Source organism: Vanellus vanellus (genome assembly GCF_965231255.1).
Source record: "Vanellus vanellus genome assembly, chromosome: 6".
Lineage (NCBI taxonomy): Eukaryota > Metazoa > Chordata > Aves > Charadriiformes > Charadriidae > Vanellus > Vanellus vanellus.
The window spans coordinates 27,490,288-27,513,368 of record NC_138911.1 but is presented as its reverse complement, the minus strand read 5'-3'; the positions used below and the strand labels follow the sequence as shown (position 1 = coordinate 27,513,368).

At 36.8% G+C, this 23,081-nt stretch overlaps 1 protein-coding gene across 1 annotated transcript in view; it reads left to right on the top strand.

Annotated features, from left to right (window-relative positions):
• MADD (MAP kinase activating death domain) overlaps positions 1–22,668 on the top strand; it is a gene marked incomplete at its 5' end in the record, with an annotated part of 61,520 nt that extends 38,852 nt beyond the window's left edge. The window contains 11 exons of the mRNA XM_082485071.1: positions 145–207; positions 589–709; positions 1,866–1,971; positions 4,169–4,279; positions 5,202–5,309; positions 5,397–5,561; positions 6,814–6,886; positions 8,784–8,890; positions 14,395–14,464; positions 19,326–19,372; positions 21,084–22,668. Of these exons, the coding sequence (XP_082341197.1) occupies positions 145–207; positions 589–709; positions 1,866–1,971; positions 4,169–4,279; positions 5,202–5,309; positions 5,397–5,561; positions 6,814–6,886; positions 8,784–8,890; positions 14,395–14,464; positions 19,326–19,372; positions 21,084–21,191 (1,079 nt within the window). The 3' untranslated portion in view covers positions 21,192–22,668. The remainder of the gene's footprint in view (positions 1–144; positions 208–588; positions 710–1,865; positions 1,972–4,168; positions 4,280–5,201; positions 5,310–5,396; positions 5,562–6,813; positions 6,887–8,783; positions 8,891–14,394; positions 14,465–19,325; positions 19,373–21,083) is intronic.
• Positions 22,669–23,081: the final 413 nt, after the last annotated feature.

The window sequence follows — 23,081 nt, the reverse complement described above, 5'->3', positions numbered from 1 at the left end:
GGCCTTTGAGTGTGTCCTTGAATTAGGAGTATATTGGCTTTTTTGAAATGTATTTCATCTGGACTTGCTGTTAATCAAGAGCTCTTTTTTCCTGTGTTTTTCATCCTTTCCATTTATCATTCCTACCTGCTTGGAATGGAGCAGGTAGGGATAAAGGATCTGTCTGGGACCAGTTAGAGGATGCTGCAATGGAAACCTTCTCTATGAGTAATAATCTTACCTTTCCACTTCTCTGTGTGTTTGCCGTGATCTGTGTTTGTGTGAGAGATTCCTGTCTCTTTTGGGCAGTGTTAACAGTATGTGGAAGAAGATGTACTCCTTAAAGAATAGAGATGAGAGGTACTTTTGTGTAAGGGTTTGAAAAGATGATGCCATGAATTAGAGTGTGAGATACATCTTGTCATCTCTTTTAGACTTTTCTTCACTTGTGATACTGCTTGTGGTTTAAAAGTAACCTTTTTTTTTTTAATATGGATTAATTGTGTGTTGGCTTATGGTATTTTCAAGGAGTGGGAAGGAACAGGAATTAATCCTGTATTTGACCGGAGTAAATGCAATAAATGCTCAATTTTTGTATACATTGCATAGGCAAAGAGCGTTCAACTTTGTGGGACCAGATGCAGTTCTGGGAAGATGCTTTTTTGGATGCTGTGATGTTAGAGAGAGAAGGAATGGGGATGGACCAGGGACCTCAGGAGATGATTGACAGGTAAAGTTCTTAAGTAGCACTCTTTCCTCCTCATTGTGTCACCTGGGGCTGAAATAGTAAAAAAAATATAATTATTTCTGCTGAACATGCTATAGTCACTTTGTACACCTTATTACTATATCTGACTGTTCCAAAGTGGGCCTTTTGTCTCTGTGCTGACCAGTATCTCCTGATACTGAAATACTATCTTCATTTGTGACATATATTTTTTTAACTCTTGTAGAGAGGTGGTATTTCCAGAGAAATGGGTAATGTAATCACAGTATGAATAGATGGAATAGACTAGATCAGTAGTAAAGCAGGAGATTTCTGTGGCAAGATGACTATGTTCTGGAATAAAGGAAGATATCAGTGTGTTGACATAATGTGAAAGAATTAAATGTCTTCAGAAGCTGCATTGTGAACCTTCTAAAAATGCAGAGTTGCTTATAGGTGTTTTTACTTTACAGTTTTTAGTTGAAAGAAACAAACAAAAAAACCATGAGGGAACCACTCTCTAGAAATATCTGTGTGGTTGCTTAAAACTAGACTACTTCCAAGATGTGAATCTTCACTACCTGCTTGTGTTTTTTCTTTTTTTTTTCTCAGCTCTGTTAATATCTGGTTATTCTCTGCTCTGTTTGCCACCCTCAGCTGTACCACCTACACCCATGCTGTCATGTAACATGGGATCTTTTAGCCAAAATAAGAAGTTGTTTGTGGGTGCTAGTTTGAAAACTGTTTCTTTTTCCGCAAACTACCTACCTTACTGGAAAAAGAGAGTGCCTGTGCTCTTCCTTCATCAGTTTACTTCTGCCTTGCAGGTGCATTTAAGCTGTAAAGGCAGGTAGCTCCTGTATGGAGTTGTATTTTCTTCTTCTGGCAGCTGTAATGGTCATGGAGCTGTGGCTGCAGAAAAGAGGAAATGGATAAGCCCAGCAGACCACTGAGAACTTTCCCATTGAGCAGATGTTATTTATTTCAGCTAGTTAATAATTAATGGAAATGTTTAATTAGTGATCACAGTGTTTTACTGGAAAATGCTCATTTGGCTTAATGTTTTTGGAGGTTTTATTTGCCATACTCTTTACAAATAGTGCTCTGTCCTCTGCCAGTGCTCTAGTGAATTGGATGAAGAACGCCTGTGAGTCTGCTTCAGATTTAGCTCTTCTTGCAGGTATCTTTCCCTGGGAGAACATGATCGAAAGCGTTTGGAGGATGATGAAGACCGCTTGCTGGCTACACTGCTGCATAATATGATTGCTTATATGCTTATGATCAAGGTGACTTTTTCTTTTAAATAGATCACCACTCAGATTTAAGCAGTATATTTTGTTTGTGTTGAAACCATACATCTCTGTTCACAGTGCTCAGAACAGTGAAGTATAAAAGAATGTTGTAGAACATTTCCTGATCTTAATGAAAAAAATTGTTTCAGTGCCTAGAAATTAACTTTAAGATATGTTGTCGGAGTTTACGCCATTCTAGGCCATGGGTATGCATATACATTACCATTTAAAATATAAGGGGTTTTAGCGCTACTGGTACCTTTAGAGTACATTCTTATTATCAAAAGTGTGGGTTATAAATTAGGTAGAGACCATCTTTTAATCTGATTTCCTCACAGCTGCAAATTTCAAGTTTTCTTGGAGAAGTCAGAGGTAAAAGGAGAACATGGGCAGATTGTGAATATGTGTATCAATAACTCAAGATGAAATTTGCTGTGACTAGCAAGCAACTCTTTTTATCTCATTCAGTCAGCTGCACGTATCCACCTTAATGCTGCAGGTGGCTACTAGCAATGGCTTTCTTTTAGTCTGAATAATTTCTTAGATAATCCAAATCCTCCCTCAAAGTCACTGGAAAATCAATCTTCTAAAATTTTTGTCATGTTTAGAACCAGCTTAGGTCCATGGTTTTGCCTGTAACAGATTTGATGCACTATGCTGTCCAGGGTAAACGCTTGACAGTAAGGGAGTGGGGAGACCAAAAGAAGGTATTGATTTTTCCTAATATAAATGAAATGTGAGGGTAAGTTTTAAGATGGAATTTGAGTATATTTGGAGTGAGTTCATTTCAGAAGAAGACTCTGGGATTTAGCTGTTAGGATTTGCATCCCTGCAATACTGGAAATCACCAGATCCCCAAGAAAACAGTTTTCTGGTGGAAAGGGATAAGGAGGCGAACAAGATATTATGCCTTTGGAAATGGTATCACTCTGGCCCTATGGGTTATAGGTGAAAAGGGAATACAGGCGATCCGAGAGTTGTGATAAAAATACTATTTCTTTCAGTGCATCTTCAGAGATGCTCAAGAGTGAGGATGGTATGAAGAACTGAGCAAAAGAAGGGTTGTGGGGTGTTGGATTTTTTTTTTTTTGTTATTGTTGTGGTTGCTTTTTTTTTTTTCCCCTGATTATGAGTTTTGGGATAAAAGGTGGTGGATCTAGAATTTGGTGTATATTATTTGCGTGTAGGATTTTTTCCAAGCAGTTAAAGTGAAGGCTTTAAGAGACTAAAGACTGTACCAACGTATCTCAGGGCAACTTCTAATAGAAACTGCTAAGTTGGAAGGCCTTCTTTTACTAGAGAGGTGAATTCTTCTGAGCTATCAAGGGAAGCGTAATCCTCCAAACCCAACACCTTGGTATTTTAATTTATTTTTTTGTTTTGGGATAGCAGAGCCAAGTAGTTTTTACCTTAAAAAAATCTTGAAAAATGCTTTCTTTCAAGTGCAAAGAATTCTTGCCAAAGGAAGGAAGCAGGTTGAGTTTGTTTTGTGTGCTCCATGGCATTAAGGTAAAAGAATATCCAATCTAGCTAGAAGTCAGCACTCAAGCTTGAGTGTACTGTCTTGAAGCTGTGGCATCAGTGGCTGGCATTCATGATAGCCTTTTGAAATGGCACCTGGGGCAGAAATGTTTTGCTTCTGAGCTTCCCTGCAGCTCATCTTTGGGAGGAACCTGCTGGTATTTGAGGACTACTTGGAAATGTTTGTTAGAGCCCTGGCCTAGTGATCAGGAAACAGATTGTGAAAGAGTGAGAATTCTGAAAGATATCATGCCTTTGTGTTAGTATTTCTTGTGTTGAGGGCTCCACAGTTGATTAAATCAACTCCTTGCAGTGGAAGAGGTGCAGAAGCCAGCCTGGCAGATGAGACCCATCACATAAGTTGCAACATGGAGAACTGAGGCTTTTGATGTCAGTAGTTGGAAGTGGAGGGTAGCAGAATTGCTGCTCTGTTGTGCAGGACTAGGCAGGAAATTGTTGTGCACAGTTATCACTTGCCAAGTAGCTGGGAAAAGGCGGTGTATGTGCAACTTCTACTGCTGGGCTAAAGAGGCCCTAGCATGACTGAGCTGGAGATCAGTTGTTTTGCTCTCTTAGCAATGAAAACCAAGATACATTGATTTTGGGAGACAGGAGTTACTGCCTGTGAATAAAGATGATGTAAGTAACTGTCTTGATATCTGCTTTCTAGGTGAACAAGAATGATATTAGGAAAAAGGTGCGTCGTCTAATGGGAAAATCACATATTGGATTGGTGCACAGCCAGCAAATAAATGACATTCTAGATAAGCTTGCCAATCTGGTAAGTAAAGCAGTGATGAGTGATCTGTGGGAGCTACAGAGAAGGAAAAAAACTATCTGGAAATTCTTCTATAAGTGCTCTGCAACACTAATTTTAAAATACTAAAAATAATTAAATTGAATTATTAAATACTGCCTTCATATATATAGAATAAAGACTGTGATTGTATGGCCCTATTTATAATATTATAATGTTATGCCATTATCAATTAGAACTGCAATACGAATATATATAAACGTGACACTTCAGTACCACGGTTCTGTGCACCCCAAGTGTTTTCTTAGTATCACTTTTGTGGGTGGGAACCTTTATTCTTCCTGTGACAGTAACAAATGTTTAGTTTTCTATGGGTTTCCAGGTCATTGTAAGACTTGCAACAAGCAGTTTCTATACAAACTGTTTCCACTATCAGCTGCCATGCATAATAAACCTTACATCCTGTAACGCTCGTTAAAATATAGGTTAACACTTAATAAAACTAGCCAGATTTTTAACACACCCATCACCAGGTTGGATGCAAGTTAGGCCCTTTTGAAGCTAATTTTTTGAAGCATTTTTACATTTGGAACTTAGTTTTATGCACAGAAAGGACACAAAATTATCTTATAATTAATTGGAAAAAAGCAAACCAGTTTACTGCAATGTTGCCAGAACCCTGACCCGTGACTATCTTGTACTAGCATGAATGTTGTTGCATGCTGTGATAACTTATAATCACACTTGTTGAAACTAAACTTAATAGAGTGTCTTGCTTGAGGCTTTGTCCAAAATTGCCTCCAGTCAGCTGTGTTAAAAATACTTCTTTTTTCTTTCATTTATTGAAAATGCTTCTAGTGTCACCTAATGGACTTTTTTCCACAGATCAGGAGCAATTGCTTTCAAAGCTCATTAACGATTGAATTTTTTTTTTTTTTTTCTCTAGAATGGACGGGAACTCCCTGTGAGACCCAGTGGCAGCCGCCACATCAAGAAGCAGACTTTTGTAGTACATGCTGGAACAGACACAACAGGAGACATATTTTTCATGGAGGTAGAGACAAGAATAATTAAGATTAATGCAACTAGTAAAATTCAATAAATAATATTAGAAATCTTACGTAATATTGTGTGCTTCCAGGTATGTGATGATTGCATTGTGCTGAGGAGCAACATTGGAACTGTGTATGAACGTTGGTGGTATGAGAAACTCATCAACATGACTTACTGTCCCAAAACAAAAGTGCTGTGCCTCTGGCGGAGGAATGGTCAGGAGACACAACTGAACAAGTTCTACACAAAGAAGGTACACACATTGTTTAATACACACAATACTGAGGGAAAATTGCATAGAACAAGCAAATCCTTGGTGTATCATATTCCATGTTTAATCAAAAAATAGCATTTTCTCTCCAGCACTGGATACCAAACTGCACCGGCTGTTTAACAGCACTGACAACTGAAGCTGGCATTATGCCTGAAGATAGTAGTACAGCAGGATGTAACTTAAGAAATTAAATGTGTTGCATTTACTTCTTTTTTCAATTAGAAGAAGGAAAGCATCAGCGTAACTAAATATTGTGTGAGCTTGCAGGCTTATAAAGGTAGTAAAAATATTGTGGTAGATTCATGGGGAAAAAATTAAATAAAACGATGTTTTAATAATTAAGCTGTGTCATTTTTAATGACAAACCCAAACTGATCGAATAGATACAAATATTTTCTCCATGGTTCCATGTTTGATTTTTATTTCATCTACGCATACGTTCTCCACTAGTATGAAAGCCCTTTTCTCATTATGATTAATTGCAAATATAAAGAAATAGCTTAAACCTACTAGGAAAACTGTGGTAACTCTTAGAACTCCAGTAATTCCTACACAATGAACAGCAAAAAAGCAGTAAAGACTTGTGAATGCAAGCAATATATTGAAAGGTTATCTTTGAGATATATAAAAGGATTGGATTTCTACTTCAAAAAATTAATTTTACACAGACCAGGTCATAAAAACGCAGATGTGAATACAAACAGGAGGAGGACAAAAGCAGTATGCTACAGAAGGTACTTGGAAAATTAATTACGTATATGCTGGGCTTCTGATAGAAAATTTTCTTAAATTGCACTCTGAGATTATGGCTTAACTATTATTTGATACTAGAGGTGGGAGTTGGAGGAAGATGAATAGAATATAGCATAAGGAAATTCATAGGTCGTATAAGCGTGACCAGTAACATTGATTACTGGAACCCAAAAGCAAGAGAGAGATTGTGATATTGTTTTGAGGCTTTTTCTACTCTAGGAAACGGAGTAAACTTGGTTAGATTGCTCATGAGCACATGCCAAGCCATGAACTCTTCACTAGCCTGTGCTAGTTTCGCTGTCAACTTGAAAAATAAATATAAATGCTACCTAGTAATTAGCTGTGGTTGAACTTTTGTAGGCTTGATGTTGTTATGCACCACATGGGGCTTGTTCTATTTGTAGAATCTTAGAATCTTGCTGTTCTTTTCCCTTAATAATTTTGAAAAATAACATTGCATTACTCTTTTATATGTTAGTGTCGGGAATTATACTACTGTGTAAAAGACAGTATGGAGCGAGCAGCAGCAAGACAGCAAAGCATTAAACCAGGTACAAGATTTTGCTTGTTGGGAACATTTGTTGTTTAATCTGCAATAAACAATATTTTTTTTTTTTAATCAATAACTTCTTTGAACAGAATCTCCTTTTACTTGGAAATCTTAGGGTAACTTTGTACATCCGTATGTACAATAGCAGACTTAGTGATATCATTAGCTTGCCCCCATATACCTCACTGTAAATACAAGCAAAACCAAAACGTGTATAAAGAAGAGTTATGTGCAAGGAGGACTAGCTGCCAGTAAAATGATAACTAGAAAAGACTATGAAACTTCAGCTTCACTTTCTCTTCATGGTTGGCTAGCTACTCCTTATATTTCTGATTGAGACATAGAACTATTTTGTCTACTTTGTGTTGAAAGTGGAGGCTAATAAATATGCTCGTTTGGGTTAGTGAATCTACAGTGATGAATCTGCAGCTTTCTGTAGACTTTCAGTGCACAAACCTTTTCTATATTGGAAAATACTGCAAGTAAAAGGTGCAGTTAACCCGATGTCCATATATCAGTATAACTTCTGCAGTGTAGATACTCTTCTTAGTTTTGCATCATCATCTTGGACAGGATATATAATTATACTGGTGAAACTTTGCTTGGCAAACACCCCTTTTGTTTTCCTATCGAGTCAAAAAAACCTAGAAAAGTGGATTTGCAGTTTTGGGAGATTGAGTTCTTGGGAAGGCAATTTTTCATTTTTCTTAGCAGGTGCTGCATGTACCTGTGTAACAAACACGAAGGTGGCTTACTTTATACCGTCATAAGATGGTTGTTTCTCCCTTGCTGGAGTCTGTTTGCAGGTTCAGGGTAACATAACTGTGGTTTTGTGTTTTCAAGTTTTATTTTTGTTGCAACTATTTCTTTTTTTTTTCAAGTGGATTCTAGAACTTTGGGAGCCATACTTTGAGGTACAAGCCTGTTTTAGGTGTGTCCTAATGTCAAATCTGAGGGATCTACGTTTTGTACTCATAACTGTCATCAGCATGACTGAGAAAATCACTTGTGTTTAAATCTAGCATCCTAAGTGTTCAGCCCTTAGCTAGCTGTTGGAGCTTGGAAGAGCCGCTATTTTCTTCCCCCTACCATCAGTTCAGTTTAATTTGAGGAGGGGGAGGAAGGACTGGACTTTACCTGAGGATACAGGAGACAAAAGTGTCTTTGAAAGTTATTTTAAGAATTGGGCAATAATGTAGTATTAAAAATGTATTTGAAAGCCATTCTCCAGAGTTCAGTCATTCTGCACAAATGATATATTTTTAAAAATCATTATAAGAAAGCGTTTTCTTGCTGAACTGCATGATGCAAAAGAAAGTAGATGAAAATGCCTAGATTGTCATCTATTAATGCCCTCTATTAAATCGTCATTGTTGTAACCATGTTGACTTTTTCATTGCCGAAAGCATAAGACAATGCCATACAAAATCATCAAGCTCACAAATGCAAGCCTTGTTTGTGCTTGCTTATGTGTTTGAACTTAAGACTGTGCTGCCAGTGGTATTACGCAATTGCTGTGTCTTACCATGCAGAAACGAATCATGGCATTTAAAACAAACAAACAAAAAAACCAATATGAACCACAATAAATACAGACTGAGCTGACATCGATGTCTTTGTGTAAACAGGATGAAATTTATTACAATACTTAAAAGTCTGGTGGTTCTCAGAAGGCTGTCGTTAGTGTGTGGACTCTACTGAAATGCTGCTCCCTAGTATTCTTAGTAATGTCCTCTCATTATGCACATCAAATGGAAATTATGTTCTGATTGTTTTATATTTCCCTTGCACATATCATGATTTGGCTGACTGCTTTCTGTTCTTTCTTTCTCTCTCTATCTGGATATTTTTGTTTGCTTGTTTTTGTTTTTCTTTTTTTTTTTGTTAACATATCACAGGCCCTGAGTTAGGTGGCGAGTTCCCTGTGCAGGATATGAAAACTGGTGAAGGAGGTCTTCTTCAGGTCACACTGGAAGGAATTAACCTGAAATTTATGCACAGTCAGGTATGAGGGAAATCTGTGAGAAGACTGTGAGCATGAAGCTTTTTGCAGCACGCCTGTATATGTGTTTCCTCTTCCCAGAGTATCAATAAAGACAAGGGATAGCATGATGGGGGTAAAAAAGCATACGTATATTTACACACAAACATAACGTGCATATATAAATATATATATGTATGTAAAAATACACTGAAATTAAATATCCTCAGGAAAACTATGATCAGCTGAAGAAAAATGTTTATACAGGTTTCAGCTTCTTGTTTCTGGCAGTCTGAATTGTCTAAGCACAAAACAAATGGTAGGCAGTGTATTAAGGGACAGAAAAAGTGATCAATAGTAATCTAAACTGCCATAATGCATCACACTTAACATATCCTGATGGCATAAACAGTTAACCTAAAGATATTGAATATTGCAGGTACAGAGTGCAACCCTTTGCATCATATTTAATCTGTCTTGTTTTAAAATTTGGGAAATTATCTGTGGAATTTAGTATGAAAATAAAATGGGAAAGTGGCTCTTGCTATAATTCACAAAAATACGAAAAAATTACTGATTCTTTTTTCCTTCCAAATAGCAGATCTTGTGGGCATAGAGGAAACACAACTAGAATTGTCATTTCTTCCCTTCTCTGGATGTTGTTTCTGTTGCTTCCTTTGATCCTTGTTTTTTATTTTGCTTTGTGTTTTTTGTTTTGCGTATGATATTAAACGCATGCTGTGCTAGACAGTAGAATCAATTTTTAGGGGGGAGAGAGAGAGCGTGTGCGTGAGAGAGAGAGAAAGAGAGAAAGAAAAGCTTCTGTCAGTCCTCTGTGGAGTGTTTTTTCCTTTCCTCCTGACTAGACTTTTTTCCCACAAGCTTTGTTCTTCTTTGAGGATACATCAGTGTAGATCCACTGGAAGTGCATGTGCATCTCAAACACACATGCTCAGAATCTTTAATGCTTCTCCCAAGGTCACAGCAGCACCATGTGCCTCTTCGAGTTCGTATGTGCCAGTATAAGCAGTGGACAGTTGTGAACCTCCTTCAGTTTTCTTCCTGTCTATTACCAGGGTAGAACCTGGACTATAGCTGACCTGCTGTAGTATTTGAAACCTGCTCTGTGATGGAACAGTCTACCTGACTTAGTTATAAATTTTAACTTTTTGTTGGCTAGCTGAAATACAGAGAACTACAAGAAGAGCTCATCAGTAGTACAGAATGAATTTTTGTAGTTATTAGAAATGGCAGGTCTAAAGCCTTTGAGAATTAAGTCCTGGCAACAGTTTGATATTAGAGATGGATGTAGTAGAAATTACTTTGTCCTAAGGTAAGGACACACCATAGGGAATGTTCTGTTTGCTTCTCCTTTTTCTTCTTCTGCCAGAAGTCAAAAACAATGTTGAGTTCAAAATGCTTGTTTCTTGATGAGTCTGTGGAGATGCCTGGCTGTTCATTTATAAAATAAGTCATATATGCATTTGCAATCAGGAGAATATTAACTATGAACATTAGGCATTATCTGTTAGAAGCACACACTGTCTGAAAAATAGGCCATTAATTTCAGAGAGTATGGTTCAGTTAGAACAAACAACTGAAAAGTAAAATTACTGAAAAGAAAATTGGTTCTATTTTACCTTAAACCAGGACATTGCCACATCATCATCATCATGATGGTTTCTTAAGTGTTAAACACATAGTGAGCACACATGCATCTGTCCAAAAGAAAAACTCCAAATCCTCAAACATACCCTTGTTCTTAAATTCAAAGCCCTTTTTTCCCCCTGAAAGACTGGAATGACGTTCTGAAAGAAACCATAGGGAAACCTAGCACTGATTGTTGTTATACAACTGTCAGGACTATTAGCAGTTGAATTTTGTACCACAGGTGTAGCGCAGTCCTGTGCTACCACCAAGCACTCCTAGAGTACTAGCTTTATCGTATCTTTCCTTACAGAGAGTGGTGTTCTAATTTGCTGTCTGTGATGAAAATTACTACATCTTTTCTGGAAGATAGTCTGTGCAGGTCAGACCCAGGAAGTATGCCAGCTCTCTTCGCCACCTGAAAGATTATTCCTCCTCTTCATCACGCCTCCAATGAGGCTGTAGCCAGATGAGTTTCTATGACTTAAGATGGATATTGAAACAAGTACAGTTCTGGAAAATACACTTAATTTATTCAATATATTTAATTCTCGGTCTATTAGATTTCCATTGCCAGCTGGCAAGGGCACTCCATACCATTTAGTGGACCAAAGACATATCCTTGTTTTCCTTCTCAAAACAAAGTGTCTAGACAGATATCAAAAGTCTGCCATTTGAGGGTCTGTATAGAATGGACAACTGTAGCAGTGATGTAAAGGATGCCTACTAGTTGAACCATACAAAAAATCCCTTCCTATTTCATAATCTGTGGAGCTAAAGGATATTTGCATTCTTATTCTAACACTCATCCACCAGTCTGCATCCTTGATAAAAGGGCTTCTATTCTAGATGAATTGTCCTTTCCAATTGTCGTATGAATTGCTCCCTAAGGCAGTTGATTTCAGAATATGAATATGAGCATGATTAAAACCAGGATCCTACAGCCATATCTCTGTGTTGAAAATGGCTTTTTCTGTTGAGTTTGGGTGGGACTACTGACCAGCAAATGTCTACAAGACCTCATCAGGCACAGCTCTCTCTTCATCTTCCTTTCCTTACTCCACATACAGGCCCTGTTCTTGGCCCTCTTTCCGAGTCCTCTTTTCAGCAATGCAGCAACCGAAGGGATTTCTGTTGTCCAACCAAGCAGGGCACCATAGCAATAATTCATTTAGAACATAGGAAGAGGGATTTCCACTTTTTTTTTTTTTTTTTAAAAAGATAAATGGAGTCTAATCTGTCCTACCTGAGAAGACTGAGCATACTGCTTCAGTGTTAGAATGGTGCTTGCTTTCATGAAACTGTTTTTGAAGGCTCTTGATTGGCAGTGTGTATACTTTCTTACCACCTTGTGAATTCCTCAGGAAATGTCTTAGATGCATGGTGGGCCAACCTGTTGTTGACACGATAGTTGTCTTTAGTGTTCACAAATTATCTCATCATGCCAGCAGCGCACATAAGTTTAAGAAGGAAAATATGTTCAAGTCTATCTCTGCCTAGAGGAAGCCCTTTGGAATAGGGAGGAATCAAGTATGTCTGTGGCATTGGCAGATTATTCTGAGTTTACATCTACAAATTATGTTATAATATTGGGACTCAGTAACTCTGTCCCCAGTATGAATTCATCTGTGTCAAAAATAGATGGAAGTTTAATAACATGCAGCAGGCACATGCCCATCTACAGTAGGATCCACACTGAATGCTCTGTCTTGAAGAACCACAGTTTCCCTAGGGTAAGTAACTGTTATTTCCTTTACGCTTGTTTTCTGATTGAGTGAGAGGAGACCATCTCTGTTCCTTAAACAATATAGCAAGAAATTGCCCATCAACTCGTATGTCTTCTGAAAATGGATAACTTACTGTAACAGTGACAAACTCGATAAATCCTCATCTTGCTCATAATTCTTGTGGAAATGCAGCACTCCTTAACATTATACTCACAATCACGAGCACGTGGGGCAGTCAAATCTTTTAGGCAGCTTTACTGTTACCAGATAAAACGATCAATGTTTCACCTTCACATTTGAGTTTCTTAATTTTATACTTTAGACTACTAGCAAAAACTTTTCACAGAAAGTATTACAGGAAAAGGAAACTAAGTGCAATAAAGTGTTCTGTTATTGACATGTTTACTCTGTAACTATTCCTCAAAGAATAAAATGTTTTTGACTAACTAAACTGATACAGAACATGGGTGAAAACAGGCAAACAAAAAAGATGGTATTGAGTCTCCTTTCCCTTGAGTGCTTGAATGTAAGCAGAAAGCAAGCTTCAGATTTTCTGATTAAGTAAGTGGAAGTTTATTTTTTTACATTGAGCAAAAAATATCCTTGGTCTGTTTGTTAGTTCTCTGCTAATAAAAATAATAATAAAACCCCTTTGACTTGAACATCAACCTGACTTCTCTCAGATGTATGATGCATTTACTGATCTCTATTGATACAGATAAGCATGTTTCTTTAAAAAAATGACAACAATTTCGGGTGTTGTCTTCTTTTGCCTTTCTTGGGTAGCATATCATCTATGGTTACGTGATTGTTGCTAATACTATATTCAAGAGGGCTGCAGAGTTTTTCTTCTTTCCAAGACAATGAAGTTTCTCTAGTAACATTTTTTTTTTTTCGAAAGGTCTGGAGATCATGGTGTCGTAAGTGTATACTGATACTGAAAGTATCAATCCAGACTATTGTAATATAGTCTTGCAAGAGTCTCTCTAAGGTATTGGACACAGACTTACTCTGAATGTTAGGGCAATGTTACTCTTAGTGTTTCTCTTGCGTTTCTCTTGCCTTGAAAAAGCAAGTATATTAGAAACTGGAATATGGAATTGATTCCTTATAGTACTTTCTACAGCTTCTTATATCTGTGTACTGACTCTGACCCTTTTGGAGATGTGCATGTAAGAAGGGACTGGTTTGTGTCTTGAAATAGATTGGATATTGAACGCACTCATTATGCTCAGAAGAACTTGTTTATTCATGCAATCTTGGCATCTAGGTTCTGGACAGAAAAAGCTAGTCATGTAGTTCAGCTATTTTGTCTTTTGGGGTTCACGTATGTAAAGCATAAGTTTAAAGCAGGTTTGTTTTCTAAGTGACTGCTCAGCTGGCAGCAGCCATATGTGAAGTGAGCAAACAATAAGAGAAGGGTCCAAACTCTCCCATCCTACTTAAAGCAGAAGACTGGTACTGACTGTTAAAGGAAACAGTTCCAAGAGTGTGTATGCAGATTATATATCATAAACTGTAGTAAAATCTTAAACATCAAGGCTGTCCAGGAGAAGGAAGATCAGTAGTTTCTCATTGGATTAAAATTGACTACTAGATAGATTAGGAGGATCGGTGTCAGGGTGGGAAGTATAGTGCCCCTTACCTGCCCTCTGTGCTGGAGGAGGATGCATGGAGGGGCAGAAACTAACTGGGATGGATCAGAGGCTACAAATTGTGGCAAATTTGGGAGCCAGCTTTTTTCTCGTCCCCCTTTTCTGTTGTATTTCAGGTGTGTTGGTATTCTTTTTGCAATAACTCATTTGAGTGCCTGAAGGGGTAGCAATGTTGGATATGTCAGAGTTACTAACTCCTTCGTTTCTCTTCCATGCTTTCTCCTCCTGCAAGGAGCGGAAGGTACTTCATCTTCTGCTGTCTTCGCTTCTTAGCACTTTTAAGTTATTTGTTGATTTCTAGCATTGTGGCAAGTTTGTCGTTTGAATATTTATTTCACCCTTTATTTATATATTAAATTTTAAATGAACTGGTAGTGTATGCTACAACACTTCAGGTTGTATCTGCTGTGATGATGTTTTTGTTTAATTTTGTTTTTTATTTAAAAAACCCCAACAAACCTGACTAATTTTATGTTACTTTTTCCTCCTGTTTTTGTAGGTTTTCATAGAGCTGAATCACATTAAAAAGTGCAATACTGTGCGAGGAGTCTTTGTCCTGGAGGAATTTGGTAATTACATTATTTTGATATTAGGTCTGTACTCACATGGCAGTAACTCAAATTTCCAGTCTTCAGACTCAGAGTTGCACTGCAATTTCAAAGATGGGAGAGAAATTAGATTGCACATGAGAGGTTGCCTAACTGAAAGATGGTTGATTTAACATAAAAATTTACACATTTGTTTTCATCATATTAAGATTTGTGGCCTAGGTGCTTTTGTTAAGAGATAAAGATGATGATCTGAGTCTTTTGAAGCAAACAAAACAAGTTAAACTTGGATGTGTGTAGGAATTTTCTTTGGTATGTTCCTTTTTCATCTGAGAAACCATGTTTTTAAGCAGGACTTACAGTGTATCTTTCTCAACACACTGTGCTTTCATTACAAAGAATTACGGTTAATTGCAAAGTTTCCTCTTTGCTCTATGTGGAATTTCATTCTTGTTTGGAGCAGAAGACATTTTGTCAGGTTGCGCTTTATTTATCCTGTGGTTTTTGTTTCAGAGCATGACTGGTAAAGAGTGGAAAAGTGAAGGTTAAGGAAAATAGAGATTTTGTGCTATTTTGGTCAGTTATTGCTATTATATATAATTGGTCTAGTTTGGGGAAAATTCTGGGTTACTATTCAGCGTTAGTGTCAGTCACACTATACTTAAGTAGTGTCTGAAAAAAAAAGAGTGACTTCAGATGCAGCCCTCCGGAAGAGTGATCCACATACTTCTCTTGAAATAGTCCCCAGAACTGTATTGGTGTATTCGTTCACCCAACTGTGAGATATTTTTCTAGGTCTTAAGTGTATGTATGAAACACTTAAAAAGAAGATAAAATTTACAACATTCTTTTCATAGTAGATCAGCATCCATACTTTGGCTCTTATCAAAATCAAAATCAGCACCTCTCTTTACCAAGACTGTCATTGTTCTTTGGTGCTGTGAACAGAATGTTCTGGCTGAGAGATTCTCTCTTAGAATGTAAAAGACAATTAATAGGAGATTGCTGAAATTGTTGTCTTTGACCCTGTTAATGTGTTGTCTCCTTTCGGTGATACAAAGTTATAAGGTATTAAAATGATAAAGCCTTTCTGACTATTGCACTTTGCTTGTTGTTTGCCACAAATTAATCTCCCAGAAGTTTGGGATTTGAATTTGTGAACAATTTTTTCCTATTTTCTGAAAATGTTGTTCATGATTCAAATGATCAGATCAGTGTATTTAAAACCTGAAAATTTTCTAATAGTTCAGATGTTCAGAAGTTGTCTGTGCTTTATGGTTGCACATTCCTTTCAAACCATGTTTTCACCCTGATGGGCATGATTAATTTTTCTACTTACAGAAATTGCTTAAGGCTGTAAAAAATTATTGATGAGTTTTACAAAGATGAGAGTTCAGAAGCCATAAATTAGCTTAAAGAATGGCTTCAGCTTCTGAAGTCTTTAACTTAAAAGAAATTACTTGGATCAGAAATGAATTTTCAATCATTTTTGAGACGTTTTAACTCCAAGTATTTCTTTGAATGGTTTGTTTATATTGCACAAGAAGAAAGATAGTGTTTGACTAGGTTATTTCCAGTCAGCTTCTATTGATGACTCTGTAATACAGTGTTTAGCCCCTAAATAAAGACTGTAGTAACTGTAAGAAAAATAATTTATTTTGTACAGAAAATGTTGTAATCAAGGGCCTTTTGCAAAAGCTAGAATTGTGATATGGAACTTATGAAGGGGTAATTTTAAGAATTAATTAAAAATACGCTGGGAGTTAAACACTACAAGCAAAAACTGAGAAATCAAACCAATTAAATTAAATTACCCTTCTCCCAAAATAGATGTCACAGACAAGAACCAAGTTAAATGTACCAAATGAGATTTACAGTTTGCCCATCCACCTAATAAAGAGAAAGAAGAAAGAAAGAAAAACATTGCAGGGGAGCTAACCTTTCTTCTTGTGCAGATATGAGCTGCTTTTTTAAAATTGTTATAAAGATGAGAAGGTATGCCAATCTGTCCTGTTCCAAGAGAAACTAACATGTTAGTTTACTATTAGCAAATTAACAGCATTCAGCAAAAACTTGCATGGACTTCTTAAGAATGAAGTTATTTAGCCATGTTAAACATTGTAAACTGCAATCAGATTCATTATAGTGGGAGTGTACTGAAGTACTCTTAGAAAGGTAGAGAGTGATAAGCATTCATACTCCAGTCTGGTGGGAAATACTTCAATGCAAGATTTGTTTATTTGATTTTGCCAGGCATGAGTACTCAAAGTTTAGTGATATCACAGCAGGAAATTAAAGGTTTGTTTGTGTTAATGCCAGGGTTAGATGGCAGCATGAAAGTTGGAATTGTGATTTCAGAGCAGGATGAAAGCAGAAGTTCAGGAATTGTTGCCCACAAATGGAAGTGATTTAAATAAGTGAGGAAATGTAAGGCTCTTCCCTCTGAAATTTGAGTTACTGCTGTGTATTTGTGCTTTACTTTCTTGTGGCCCCTTCACCGCCGCTGCTATGAAAACCTTCATTCTCCAGCAGGTAAAGTGATGTCCCCTAAACTCATTGTATGCTAGCGCCATATTTTCATTTACAGGACCAAAGGCTGCAGGATGGTGCTTAATAATTTACTCCCTTCATCCACTTAGTTCAACAGCATCAGGAATAACTTTTAAAGTTAGAAGAAAAGTGCTTCTGCTAATCTCTTAATTTGAGACCTCCGTCTTTTTTTCTTTTTTCTTTCTTTTTTTTTTTCTCTTGTCTTTGTATTCTGCAGTGGTAGTGCTTTGATTTCTCTGAGTTTAAATCCAAACTCACTCTTTTTACTCTTCTTAACTCAGTCCTCTCAGGAGAATTTTCCCTATTGGAAGGACTGTGAAGGAGTACTTTACCTAAGGCAATTTACTGACTGTGAAGTGGGGAGACAGTACCTTGCCTAGGTGCTCTCCTGTTCCTTCTCTTCCTATTCTCAATTACGATACAGGACTTTACAGCTTCCCTTCTCTCCCTCCCTCATGGCACAAGGTCCTTACAGCTTTCCCTTCCTGCTTTTTGAAGAGTATATGAACATTTGTATGTTATCCAGTGGGCAGTGGGACTTACACAGCTGTAAAAGTCCTATCCTATTTGGCTGTGCACCAGCCTCACTCCCACCTTTATTCCCTGGTGACATGGAGTTAATTTGGAACATCTGGTGCCAACGGGTAAGGTAGCTTGGATGTGCACCTCCTTATCTCCCCAACTCTAGTCACTGGTATCAGTGGGGCAGTGCAGCCTGGGTGTGCACTTCCTTTGTTTCTCAGTCCTTAATGTAACTGCCAACTCCAATAAAAGAGAGAATTGAAAAATTAAACAAAAATATTATATTACTTATTACAGTCATATTCTGTACTTTTCACTAGTGTTTTTTCCAATAATAATACCATGACATACAAGAATTAGTAGACACTAGTTTATATTTAGAGTGCTTTCTCAAACCCAGCCTGCACTGCCTCATTTTGGCCCCTTAGAGTGTGATCCGTCTCTCTCTCCAGCGTTTAGCCATGTCATATCATAGTTGAAAAGACAACATCTGCATGGATAGGTTTTGTTGTGGACTTTTCCTAGCTATTCATACTGAACTCATCTGCCTCTGTTTCTTTTCTTTTCACTAGTACTATGTGTAATAAAACACTTACCCTTCCTCTATGAACCTGGTATGATTTGGTTTTGCTTAATTTCTGTATTGCTTCTTCTAAATTTTTTTGTTGTGACACAGAAATTCCATGGCAAATTTCAGCTATTCTGGAAGGGAAGTATTCAAAGTTGGTCTTGGTATTCCACTGATCTTAACATTTTAAATTTGCTATTTGTATGTTCTTAGTGTGGTCTTTGTTCTCTCCTGGTGATTTCCCACGGTATCTGTTCACAACAATATTTGTAGACCAAGTGTAGGTCAAAGGCACAGTTCAGATGCAGTTCACACTAATGGGATGGTTACAGCTTGCTTTTTTATACATTCCACAATGAGAACAAAAGGCAAATTTTCTTTAGCTATATTATGCTTGTTTCCTTTCTGTTAGTTTGAGGCAGTGCAAGGGAGCAAGATGAAATTTTCTAAATAATGGATTTTATTTTTTTTCCATCAGTGCCCTAATCCTCTTTATATTATAAAGTCTTCTAGAAATCAACAAGCCTGGTATTTTAAGAATACTTGTGACTGAAATCAGTATTTTATTTCAAGGCAACTTGCTCAAAAGCAATGAACGTTTTCAGTGAGTATGTCAAGTAAATACCATCACACGCATCCGAGACAGGAGAAGGAATGTCTTGAGAACCTCTTGAATTAGAACTGGGAAAGAGTTTTCCAGTTTAGAAAATTTTCTTCCTCAGCTCCTTTTTTTTAATGGATTTTGCTAAGCTACTACAGTGTCCAACAGTTCTTTTGAGATCTGTTATTCAGCAGAGAAAGATTCACGCATCTAAAGGATAAAATCTTTGGGAATCACGTACTGACAAATTCCTATGGAATTGTTGGTTTGTTTTATCATAGGAGACAGTAGGCATATTTTGTCATTAATTTTGCTGTCTAGCATGAATAAGGAGTATGAGAAAAGCCAGAGTCTCTAAGAACCATCAAATATCTACTATGGTTTTCCAAACAGAAGCAGTGAAATATTTTTGCCAACCTGAGTAATTTATTATTACATTACCAGTATCTTCAAGGACATATGTAATGTCAATAAAGAGAAGGAAGACTATCTAGAAGTGAGGGATAGTGAGATGCCCTGTACCTGCACCTGCTGTCTGTGTGCATCCCTTCCCTTTCCCATGGGGACATTGTGCTATTTCTTTCCCCTTTTCCTCTCGTTTTTTGAACTTTTTGTTTTGTCTCTTGCCCGTCCGGTTTTAGTTCCTGAAACTAAAGAAGTGGTGAGCCACAAGTACAAGACGCCAATGGTGAGTCAACTGTGATGCTTTCTGGTAGTTCTTTAGAGGATGTATCTTTACATTTTCATGTGGCAAAAAGCATTACATTGAGACTGCAGGATTTGCAATGCTAATAATGCACTGAAATATCAGCTGCGCTTTTATGATAGTTTTCATTAAACTAAGACAACAAAACTTGGTGATTGTTGTTTTTACAAAACTACAGGAACTCACAGGTAGTGCAGAAGGCGTAGTCTCTTTTGTTAAGGTACGTAAAGATGCAAGGTAGCTGTTTTGGTATGGACTTTAGCAGAATAAGAGCTAGTGAAACTGTTAAATTTAGGACAGTGCAGAACACAATCCTTAATCCACAGGACAGAGGGAAAGGCAGACTAGTTACTGGGCATAAAATGATTACTAACTGAGTTTATGAAAAAATCCCATTTCCTCATGAAAGTTAGCAGTGAGATACAGGAGAACAGTATAATGTATTGATTCCTGCTATATAGGTGAGTTATTGCTGTGGTTTAGTGTTTAGTTTTATAACATTTTTTTGGACGCCAGCACATTTACACATAATAGTTCAATGATCAGCCTTATGAGGAAGAAATAGAAGCCAATGACTATCATCAGACCTGAAATTTCTTCAGTTATTTTATGTCTGAAGTGCAGTGTGTACATTTGGTGATTGCATGGAAACTCACAGTCCCTCAAGATGAGAGAGTGAAAAATTACTTGAAGAAGCTAGGAATGGTTTTGAAACAAAATGCTTAAAATAGATGTAATTTAAGAAGCAGGTCTTTTAATAAGAAAAATAATCTTTTAATAAGAAAAACCCGTTTAATGAAAATTAGTTATATTTTGCACAAGTGTTTTGGCTTCTACTATAATACAACAAAACATGTTTTTGTGCTTATTACCTTTACAAAAATTACAGATGTCAATTTACAGAACAAGAACTTTTAAGATCACCAGAATAGCCAGTATTAGAACTAGGATATAAACTAAGTCTAAGTCTTACCTTCACTGAATTGTGCTGCCAGTCGCATGCTAAAAGATTTTCTGTTAAATAATAGCACACTTAATCAGTTGAAAGCAATAATTGTAAATCTTGCTAATGCTATGTGAAACCCTGTGCTTTAAGGTAGTGGCAAAATTGCTTGGTATTCATATGAAACATGCAATGTTGGGTTGTGGTGTTTTTTTTTTTTTTTTTTAAATCTTGTATTATTATTGTAGCATTGGTTAAAAATTACAAGTATTATTAGTCCTTGTACTTTTGCGCATAAAAATATAGTTGTGAATAAGGAAGAATACCACCATCTCATGAGTCAAGGTACAGTATTGGATGTTTAGTTTTAGCCTTTTTAGTTAGCTCTTTCAACCCCTCCCAGAAAATTTCTTGTAGCTTCATACAACAGACCAAAAGCGAATATGGAGGATGTATTTTATAAACCCTGACCAACTTATTAGCTTAGCATACTGTTCTTAAAAATTATTATAATCATATATCAAGCAACTAATGTTTTTACCTCAAAGGAGATTTTTATTTGTTATAAGACTTTTCATATCTATTCATCTCGGTTAGAAGGTAGTAGGGGACACTTTTTCCTGATGTTGTCTGTAGCCAGAGTAGTTGTCCCATGGAGGAAGACATGTAGCAAAATACAAAATGTGAAGTGGATCTTATAAAACACTAAATCATCTGAATTTCATTATCTCTTTTTCTAAATTCTTGTAGGCTCATGAGATCTGTTACTCCGTGCTGTGTCTCTTCTCTTATGTGGCTGCTATTCGTGGAAAAGAGGCAGAAAACAAAAGCAAACCACCTCGACCAGTTTCCAGTTGATCACCATACCGGGAAATACCTACCCTTTGGCACGTTGACGTGCAGTACTCCCATTTTTATTGCAGTTCCTGGAGCACACTTTACTGTCTTCTATGAGAACTTGAGTACTTATGTATGACCCTGTAAGTCTTTCCCCATAGAAAAACCTAAGACTTCACTGCTCAGTCTCCTTCTGAATTCAACCTTAATGGAGTTTTTATATGAGCTGTTAATCAGACAGTTTTGAGCATCAGCATCCAGGTATGAGTGACCTACTCTGGCCATTCCTTGGAATTCCTTTTTTCTTAAGATGACTAACAGCTTGAGTTCGGTTGGGTTTTTTTGTTTCTAGTGGTACTTGTTACAGATTAATCACTTTACAACTGCAGGCTTCTGCTTTCAGATTCTCTGGTATGTGCACAGTGGAAGCAGTCTGGTCCTGCACGTTGTTTAAATGTAGTGTTTTTATTGTTTTCCTTTTGTGTTGTTCATTTTTACCCACCAACATGGAGTTCTTGTCACATAGTTCTTCAGACCCTTTTGGTAGAGATGAACAATATAGCTACCATAGTCTTAAAATATCAGGTGACAATTGAAATTTGGCTATTAAATTGGTCCATCTGTGGAGATGACTGCTTCTCAAGTGAGAAGAGAAGTGGAGAGAGAAACTTGGAAGGCAGTGTATTGTGAAAAACCCTGACACCTCATGGATTGTGTGGATTTGCAAATGGAAGTTCAGGCAACATTTGTAGGTAACTAAGCAGTAGAGTTAACAGATGCATATGAGCACTACCTAAAGCAGTTAATCACAGGGATTAGAAAATGAGTAAGGAAATGTAAAACTTGGAGACATTATTGGTAGAAGCACATGGAAGACCCATGTCTTTTGGGGTCTGTAACTATACACAACGAATTTCTATAGCAATCTGCAGAACACGTTCAGAAGCCCAAAGGATTATGATGTCTCCAATTTTTTTAAGCTATTGCTTTTTTTTTTTTTCAATCTGTATATCAAAGAATCTTGAAAATACTGTTAATGTACAATGAAACTTCTGCAGTTAAAACTATCCATCGCATTCCTTATTTTAAGCAGGCCGAATATGAATGTTTTTTGCATCCTGTTTTTGTTCTTGAACTGTACTGCACTTATCTGGAAAGCTCTTAGGATGCTGGGAGGAGAGACTGTCTAGAGAAAATCATGTTACATGTAAAATATCTGGAAAAAATGCTCTGATGCAAACTGATGTATTGTATGGTTTGACATAGAATTCTGAGTAAATGCACCCAGAAATAACCCTGTTTTGGCTTGGTCGGGGTATCTACCGTTTTGAATGGAATACACAAGTAATGGGTGAGGAAATGATGTAAATATTATAGTACCACATCTATTTATAGAAACTGTACAGCTGTCTGAATGTGAAAATAAAATGTCATTCAACCAGCAACTGTTTTTCATCCTCCTGTGCTTTTCTATTGATGCAGCTTATTCTGAAATTAATGTAATTACATAACAAAATACATCATATTTCTATGAAATAATGAAGAAGAGAAGACTATAAATGGAGAATCTATATTTCTTTCCATATAAGCAGGAAAGTAGTTTTGGGGTTTTTTTTCTTCTTTCATAACATCCATGTAATTAAGTTGGTTGTGTGGTTTTTTGTTTTTTGTTTTTTTTTTTTTTTTTAGAAAAAAGTGTCCGAAGAAGATGAATAAGGAAAACAGACATATCTGAAATACAGAATTTTTTTTTTTTTTTTGCACACATGCAGATAGAAGCAACATGTAAAGGATTCCTCATTCTTTCCTAATATAAAGGCAAAACTGAAATTGGCAAACCCTGAAATTAGGCTGTTTTGTATTTATTTTATTTTTCTGAGACTGCAAATTTTCTTACAGCTGGATTTTTAG